Source organism: Halyomorpha halys, unplaced genomic scaffold (assembly GCF_000696795.3).
Source record: "Halyomorpha halys isolate HHAL.00 unplaced genomic scaffold, Hhal_1.1 Scaffold69.1, whole genome shotgun sequence".
NCBI lineage: Eukaryota > Metazoa > Arthropoda > Insecta > Hemiptera > Pentatomidae > Halyomorpha > Halyomorpha halys.
In genome coordinates, this window is record NW_027108206.1 from 799,391 (window position 1) to 809,059 (window position 9,669).

Here is a 9,669-nt window from a genome sequence, read left to right on the forward strand (position 1 = left end):
AAAAAAACTTATAAGGACTGTGTTCCAATTCCTTAGATAAAAGCAGGAAATTCAAGTTGTTGTGGAATAGGAAGCTATCACTCTAAAACTACTTAAGCTATGTGATTATAAATTTTAGCATAATAATAATTTATTTATTTATTTATGGGGCAACCCCCGTACAAATAGAGTTATTCTGTGAAATACATGAGATAGATAATCAATTGTAGTAATTTTATAAAAATGATGAGTTACAAATCGTTTATATAAACTAATAACCAACGATATTCCCAAGCTTGGTCATCCACATTCGTTAGAATAAAACAATAAAACAAAAAGTCACTTCATATTTAATAATATTAAAACTATATAGCTTATTTCATTTTATTGACTTAAATTTTTTATTTCTTTACTACCAAATCGGTCAGGTAAGCCTTATATGGTTATTTTTAATACTATAACCATAATATTTTTTTCAATGCTTATAACTATTATAACAATAAAAAGTAATAAAGGTCAATTAAAAAAGATTATTTTTTATTTATTTATTTTTTTTCTCTCTGAATAATGGTTGTCGTCTTTTTGTTTTTATAGCCCTGATGAAGACCTGAAAATTAGGTCAAAATGTCGGCACAAATAAATAATTCTTTTGTTTATTTGTGTTTGTTCTAGAGACCGCACATTGAATCATCCTGGGCTTTAGTCATCGCGATGAGGTTGGATTACTTAGTGACAAATGTGCGCTCTCAACGAATAATGAACCGTTAATTGCATCTCAAACTCACCAATCCCATATCCCGACGCTTCAAAGATTGAAATACACACTAACAAATCACCTTTACTCTACGCCGTAAATCTATGGACTGCCCTAAAGTACCCAATAACAATATCCCACTTATCCCTGTCGAACAGATTCGTTATTTAATGACTCTATCTTGACCAGAGAGTTAATTGGATTCAGAATCAGATTGGAGAAACTGCTCGTAGATCCCCATTTCTACAACACTTACTAGACAAAACGGTCCAAGCTTCTAACTAATTACAAAATACTGATTTACATGACTATAATTACGCCTATTTGAACTTACGGAGTTGAGGTTTGGGGCTTCACTAAAACCATCGAATTCCTCTTGTATCCAATCCTTTTAATCCAAAATCCTTTGTTAAACCCTCTGTGCTTCTTACTTTGTAATTAATAAAGACATCCATAAAAAGCTTAATGTTCCAGAAGTAGCCGATCCCAAATCTTTCATGTTTATGGTAATGAGCCAGTGGAGGCTGAGCAAGTGCACTAAAGCCGCAAATACTCACTCAACTTGAGTGGAGAATCTGACCATTGCCAGAACTCCAATTGTCCATTTTTATTTTACAATAAGTCTCTTGGCCACTGCCGTTTCAACCTTCTAGGTGGGCTGTAGGGATGGGTGGAATTATATAAACATTGATTTCATGTTATTATGCATTAAAACAAATAATAATATTCTGTACCACTACAGCCAATGAAGGGCCACGGGTACAGTACTTGGTAAGGAAGTAATGTTACAAGACCAACGGTTGTGCAAGGATGTGATTTGGTCAGAATCACGTTCGACCGACAGATTTTTACTCAATTAAGGCTACCCATTTTATAAGGCTGGGTAACCGCCAGGTGAGCTCTCGAACCCACAGGGCTGACTCACGGTTACAATGAAACAGCAAATAATTATCTGCCACATCCGGATTCGAACCCGGGCCTAGGATTTAGTAGTACAGTGCCTTACCACAGAGCTAACCACTCCCACATTATTATGCATTAGTCTCATTTAATTATTTTATTTTTAGTTTATTTACACTTATAAATTTCACGAAATAAAAGAAAAAGATGAAAAAAAAATTAATGTCACGTAACAATTATTAATTTGACTTATCTATAGAAGGCCTTCATTACTGGATTAAGAGATAATTTTCATTAAGAATTAAAAGATAATTTAGACATGAAAATCTATAGATCTTTGTTTTGATGAATTATGTTTCCTCTCGTAGTGGGCTTGGTTTCCTCCTCCAGTTCCTTTTAAAAACTCTTAACACTAAAATTCAGAACGGAAACATATATATCAAAAAATCTAATTAAAAAAAAATTACATCTGTGATTTTCCAGATCCGCAGCGTACTGACTCGCCCATAACAGCAAAATTGTTTAAGGTTTTTGACAATTTTCGCTCCAACGATGCTGAAAATTGTTTAAAAATTCATTTTCCATTAATAATACTTCATCACTATCTGTGTGTCCTAGGCCAACAGAGACTCAAATGCTTGTCATGGCGATGACACTACAAGGAATAAATTACTTAATTATGACACAGGATTCTTAAGGGAAATTTGAATCCTCAAACGATTTTTCTTTATATTTTTTCGATTTTATATGAAATCATAATCATAAATTATCAAAAACCAAAAAAAAATGTTTGCAGTTTGTAGTAATTTATTACGGATTCAAATTGAACAGAAAAAATCACCCGTATAAAATCGGTTTATTTTAAATAAGATTTCCTGTGAGTTAAGAGCAATGGAGAAGAATTGGAAAAAGTTCATTACCAACAGAAACCTCATCCATCTTAATTAAAACCTACAAAGCTTCCTTTCGTAATTCCCAAAACACATTTTAAAAAAAATTGTCAATCGTGTAAGTGAATATTGTAGTGGGGGAAATATTACAATTTTGAAAAAATTCGAATTCGAGTTTTCAAAACACGTTTTCACTGTCATCATAACTTCAGTTTTCATTAACCAAGTCACGAAAAATAATGTGTCCGTCCATCCGTGTGTGTGAAATCTTGTATTTGAGGCCGACATAGGCCCGAGATGTTATAGCAACTTTTTCACTAAAACAGACTCACCAGAAGTACTTCCTTATACGTTTTATTTTTCAATTTTTCGCCATCTTATCGAAAATGGCTTTAGCGACTTGTATTAAATTCCTTATACAATGTAAAATTAGGCGTTCTTGAACATAACTAATAAGGCGTAGTTAAAATAGCCTGACAGGAATTAAATGAAAAAAATCCAAAATAGCTTCCTCTGAAATAACCTCAATACGGTTTATTTGAAATAATTACCTATCTATCATTGGTATTTGTAATAAAAATGGGTAAATATAAACTATAAAAGAATTTTATATTCTAATAAAGGAGAAATACTTTTCCAGGTTAAAAACCAATTTGCAGAAATAATTCCAGAGCTGTAATATAGGTATATATTGTGTACATATATTATGTTGGTAAGCTAAAGACTTATTAAGAAAATTAATATCTAACTTGTAAAGTCGTGGAAGGTACTGGATAGTGCAGAATATAGTTTCCTACGTTGAAAAAGAATTTCCGAAAATAAAAATACTAAGAGAAATAAATGTTAAAACACAAAGCATACCTATCAATCCATGATTACCATAATTAACAAAGATACAAAAAAAAAGTCTCTCCTTTTTTTTTCAAACAATAATTAACTATAACTTAAATAAAATATATTTGGAATATTCTTTTTTAAGAATTTTATTTTATTTTTTAATATATTTTTTCCCTTCTTCTTCTTGCACAAAGTTATATTACATTTTCCTTATTCATTCTTTTCATTTTTTCCTCTTCCATTTATCTTCTGTTCCACTCTCTCATACCTCCCTTCTCCAGTGATCCGCAACACATGTTCAATCCGTTACACAAATGCAATGAAAATTAAAATAATTTATCAATAAATAGAAATATATAAATAAATCAATATCAAATAAAATAGACACAGCAGTAGAACAATTATAAAAAATAAATAATTAAAAAAACTAATGAATAAATTTTAAAAACATATTAATAAGTTAAAAGAAATGAATAAATAAGTTTTTAAAAAAACTAAAATGTATTGTTCAAAAATATATTGTTGGAAAGCCAAAGATTTTTGAAAAAACAATATCTAACCTGTTAAGGAAGGTAATGGATAGTGACGAAAAACCTATAAATAATTGTTTTCATATTTCTATCTTTATTATGAAAATAGTCATACATTTTTTACTATTGTCATAATAATGATAGAAATATTTTGCTGTTTACTAGTTGCTATATGGAAAAATTCATGCTGCATGTTAGGTGGTAAGTAAAATTTAGTGATACACGCGTCACGAAATTTTTTTGTGACGTCTGTATATAATTTAATGTCATTACCGTTTGTTTTAATGATTTACATCAGCATTGTCTTGCTAGAATAATTGATATATTTGACGTTCTCTTTAATAAAGTGCCTGTCGCAACTCCTCGCTATTTCATTAATACTGTAAAACAACAATATTTTAATAGTTGTATAGGAAATTCGAAAAAATTGTGTAGTACTTCACTGATTATTCCTTTTTTTTCTTTTTTTTTATAATCTTGGGAAATAAAAAAATTGAGTTTTTTCCAAACTTTTAAAAGTAAATTTTGTCTTATTTTATTATTATTAATTTATTATTTTTTTTGTTCTGTGAATTTACCACCCTAGGGAATATTGGGGTCGGAGTACGAGAATAACCGATTAAGACCGAGCATAGCCGAGCGTTGAAGAGGTGCAGACTGCGGCCAACCAGACGAACCAGTCTCGCACCAGCGCCCATTCGACATGAAGGCTCCCTACGTTCTCTTCCTTCTATCTCTTCTGCAACTGTCGCGTGAGTATAATATTCCTCAATGTAGAATAATATGATTTACATGCATAAGAATAGCGGACTTTTATCCATTCATAACAATAAAGGCGTAGCTATACCTATTCCGTCTTCCATTGATACGTTTAATTTTCAATGAATGAAATTACTGGAATTCATGAATACTACGACTTGATATTTCTGAAAAAATCCTTTTATTTTTTTGCTACATATGCTTATTACTCAGGAAAATGTATTAGTTTCAAAGTTCCAAAACATAAAAATACTTACTTTTCGTATTTTAAAAAATAATTTATGGAAGAACTAATTGTTATTTCAAGACGAACTATCATAACATTCAGATAAAATATTTTTTCAACGTTTAGAAGAGTCCTTATCAAGTAACATAATGTCTTAATGTAGGATATTAACAGAACACAAAACTTTTGAATAAAAGTAAAATTATTTGTTTTTTGTTTTTTTAATAAACCAATATTACCATTGAGCCATCTCTGACTGAGAATCATTGAAAAATCTGAATAAATAAAATAAGAAAAAATACTTGAATTAATTATGATTGATTAGAGGAAAGAAAAATTAATTTAATGAGATTATCAATTTTTCATAATATCTTTGTAGTGAACTATTATCCTCAGGTCATAGATATTTGGGCTCCTTAAAATATCACTGAAAAAAAGAAATGTAATCAAAAAATCAAATCCCAAAAAAATTGAAAGAAGCATTTTATTACCGGTAATGGAAATAAACTTAAATTAAAGATAAATGTCTATATTAAATCGTAATGAGGTACTATAGATATAGATCATAATACAAAATTTCGTATCAACTAACTTCAATATAGTTTTTAAAATGTTTATCTAAATCATAAATTATTTTTAGGATATTAAAAAAATAAATCATATATCGAGTTGATAATCAGTAATATCTCCCTAAATACTTGACCTTACTTTCGTACAATTTAAATTAATATGACAAATAATGAAGGAGAGAGGGGATGTTTCTTAGCTTAATGACTCTGGGCCCAAAAGAACCAAACAGTGAGTAATATCAATGCTTGGTTGATTTGTCAGCGGAAGTTATAGCTGATCTAAAACTGATACTTAATTCTTGATTGATTTGACAAATCTAGTTCTTTGCCTCATAAATTATTTTTATTTATTTTTGAGATTTGATTTGTTCTTACAATCTTCGTAAATTTTCATTTAAAACTATTTTGTTTTTAGAATTTGTTATTCTGTCCACATTGATTGTTAATCATTAGCTGGAAGCCATAATATGATTAAGAAATTAATGTATGAATTAAATATATTAAAAAAAATTATACTCATGAATAATGAATAAATAAATCATTCATTAAGTAGACATTACTTATGATATATTATCATTTTTACAAATTCTTGAATTGATAGCATATATTTCTTTTTAAATTACCCTATTTTGACACTTTTCTAACTTTATTTCAATAGATTTGAGTGAATGATATGTAACTGTTCCTCCTTGAATGTACCGGTCGGCACTTGAGAGTAGATGGTAACTGATAAATTTTAATTAAACGGCGAACCATGCATGGCAGATTCCAGTCACTGTTATTTTTCTTCTCAGTTTTCAACATGACTTATCAACTGGGTTAAAAGACGGTTGTTTTAACAGTCGCCACGACCTGGTTAGAGAAAGGACCCGATCCAGTGGCCTCTCTCTGGGTGAAAGTTGAGAAATTATGCTAGATGAAAAATACACATCATCGAAAAGAAATTGTTCGATAAAGCATTAGCATTTCAAACCAGTTTTCATGAATCAGATTATATAGACGAATTGCTCTAGATACATGAGAAACGAAATGTAGGGAACATAAATAGATGGGATGTACCTCATGACTGTGAAAATTATAGAAATTGGAGCATGAATAATACTTTTCATATTGTGCGCCTTAAATGGCGTTTTAGAAACTGGTGATGAGAATTTGAAAAACGAATTTTTTTCACACATAATACTATTTAAAACTGATCAAGCTATTAATGAGCCGTATGTAAATTTACTTGTCTAATATATCCACTCTATTTTATATATCAAACTAGTTCCAACTTCTGACTGTATAAAACATTACATGGTAATCATTTTTAAAAAAAATTGCACATTTAGGCTCTGTAACATAAATAAATAAAGAGATTTTATCATGAAATATTTTCTTTCTCTCAATTTTATTGACAAATCGTAAATACTGAGAAAATTAGTCATACATTGTTTATGAAATTAATCTGCCGTAGATTGGATACGACATTTAATTGTTCAGGATCCGTTCAGCACTCTTATAAAGTATTAGCAATATTATCCGTAAGTTGATTAAAATATTTCTAAAATTAAATATAATTTTTTATTAAGTAAATATTCTGCTATGTAATGAATTAATTTATTAATTTGAATTAAATAATACATTAATATTGATATTAAAACAACTAATTGCTTATTCGATTACAATTGGGAAATGCCTTTCAGTTTTAGAGATTTATATCTGACTTAATGTATCATGTCGAAAAGATCAACAATCTTTTTACTTTTGTCACCATCATGAATTGAAATGAATTTTCTTCATGTTTTTTAAAATAATTAAATAAATTAAAATTTATAGTTCTCAGAGAAAGTGTAAATTAAGAAGCTGTTACTTTCTCTTGTCAAGAAAGAGTAGCTAAGTATTAAAGTAATTTTTGATGGATCTATAACATTTGAGCCCACAAAAATATTAATTTTTCAAACATCAACTACTTTTTTTTCATTTTTATTTCTAATTCCATTGCCAAACCTGCCAGTATATTTTCGAATTTATGAAACCCTCTTATATTCAATTAACACATCATCAAAATTTAATTAAAAATAAATATCTAGCGATTTGGTGAGATTATTAATTTCCCAATTGTAAAAAAATTGTTTTGTTCAAAATTGTTGCATAGGAAAATAGGAAGTGAGATGTAATAAAAAAATCGCTTTAATTGATTCTAGTAATATTTCTAATAAACAAAAGTAAATATAAAAAAACTTAATATACTCAATAAAAAAATTGTCAAATATTGTTTTGATTTAATGCTCCTGATATGTTTAATTCACCGCTTTTAATAGGTCCTAATTATAAAAAATTACCATATTTATTATAAGAGTCTACTAAGCAATTCGCTCGAATTGATTATAATTTTTAAACGGATGGTTGGATCAAATTTCACCGGATATATAGGAAATAGGTGCTACATATATGTGAGATCTTGGTGGTCTAAGCGGTACTATAACAGTAAAGTCTCAAATACTGAGAATTATTTTTGGTGTATTCCAATTCAAAGTTCATGAAAAAATAATCAAGTTTTTGCTAGCTATAGTCAATGTATAAAGAAAATATAATTATTAAGGTTATAATTTTGAATTAATTATTGTTTATTTGTCGATTGATGGTTGAAATTAGTACATTAATCGAGTTGGAATATTCACTTTACGTCGTTCGATCTTTAATTTCAACAATCAAGGAAATACACAAAGGTCTTATTGAAGATTATGTGCAACGGGTTTGTATCTATTCAAACTATCTATAATTTTTGGATTAAACACAGCATTTATTTCTAGTTTAAGAATAATGGAAAATATCGAACCGGGAGTGCTAATGATGCCTGATTTTATTCTTGTATTATTAGAGAAAATACAATATTAAAAAAAAAAAAAAGAACGAAAACTGTGGTATTTAATTGCTGGATTGTATTATTGGTTGGTGGTTAAAGGAAGGTGGAGGTATGCGACTGTCTTTAAGGTCAGGGTTCATTTATCCCCTTCCAGCCAGCTTTACTACTACAGTCGCCATCTTTGATTGCATTTCTCCTTTCACAGTTTTTATGATATAAAAAAGTCATTTGCAAGAACTTGTTGATAGGAAAATATGTAACTACATGCTAAGAAAATATATTTAATATGGCAAAATGGCGAAAATTATATATATATATTCAATTTTTTTTCTTGACTGTTAATGATATGTAATTTTGAGGATCTCGAGGCTCAGTCAATAATAAAACAACCATATAGTGGCGACATTTCTAGATTCTATTGTTTTTGTTATCATGCCCTACAGTGAAAAAACTAATTAATTTTTTCAAGAAAAGGAATTTTCTTAAATACTCAATATAATTATAAACTCTAAAACGAAAAGAATAATAATTGAGATTAATAAATAGAAATATAACTCAGAGATTCAGATTTGATACACCCAAAATCGTACTTAGAAAAAAAAAAATGAAACAAAATCTAGAAGATAAATATAAGAATTAGACTATTAATATAGAGTCGGTTGTACAAAATTTAAATTCATACTATTCCAATCTCATAACCACATAAGACACAATTAACAACACTAATAATAAATATATAAAACACAAAACAGAAATAAATGGGCTGACTACTTACTGGAAAGAATAGACAAGGTCTGGAAAAACCAAATAACCCACACTTACCTTTCTCCTTTTCACTCTTGTTCTGTATTGTTCCGAAAATTGTTGTAATGGACAGTTATTTGTTATGTAAAATTAGTTGACTTAGCTTCAAGATCCTAAATATATACATATTGAAAAAATATTTGTTGTTTCAGCGGTGAGGATTTTGAAAATTTGGAATATAATTCCCTTTTCTATATTACCTCTTGTGTTGTGTTTTTTTCTTCTTTTTTTTAAATGTTTATAAACAAAAAAAATTATAAAGTATTTTTGATCAACTGCAAAGTCTTACCTTTATCACATAGATCAAACAGGTATCGTTGAAAATCGCGGTAATCAACTGTTCTCAAATATTAAATTAAATTAAAATTTTCCGAACATCCCACTCCACTATCCAGCAATGCCATCGTGTGGTTGATGTTGCCTCGTCTTCATTGGAGCGCGGAATGTACTGCTTGGGAGTCTTTCTTGATGTAGAACAGGCTTTTGATCGAGTCTGGCACCCAAGACTGCTATACGAGATCCGTAACTTCCTACCCTCTACATACTTCCTCATTATCCGTTCTTATCTCTCCG

The 9,669-nt window shown here is 29.1% G+C and overlaps 1 protein-coding gene across 1 annotated transcript in view; it reads left to right on the forward strand.

The window, feature by feature from the left end:
* Positions 1 to 4,477: 4,477 nt before the first annotated feature.
* LOC106692740 (serine protease inhibitor dipetalogastin) overlaps positions 4,478 to 9,669 on the forward strand; it is a gene marked incomplete at its 5' end in the record, with an annotated part of 82,673 nt that continues 77,481 nt past the window's right edge. Inside the window, 1 exon segment of the mRNA XM_014438856.2 lies at positions 4,478 to 4,642. Within this exon segment, the coding sequence (XP_014294342.1) occupies positions 4,594 to 4,642 (49 nt within the window).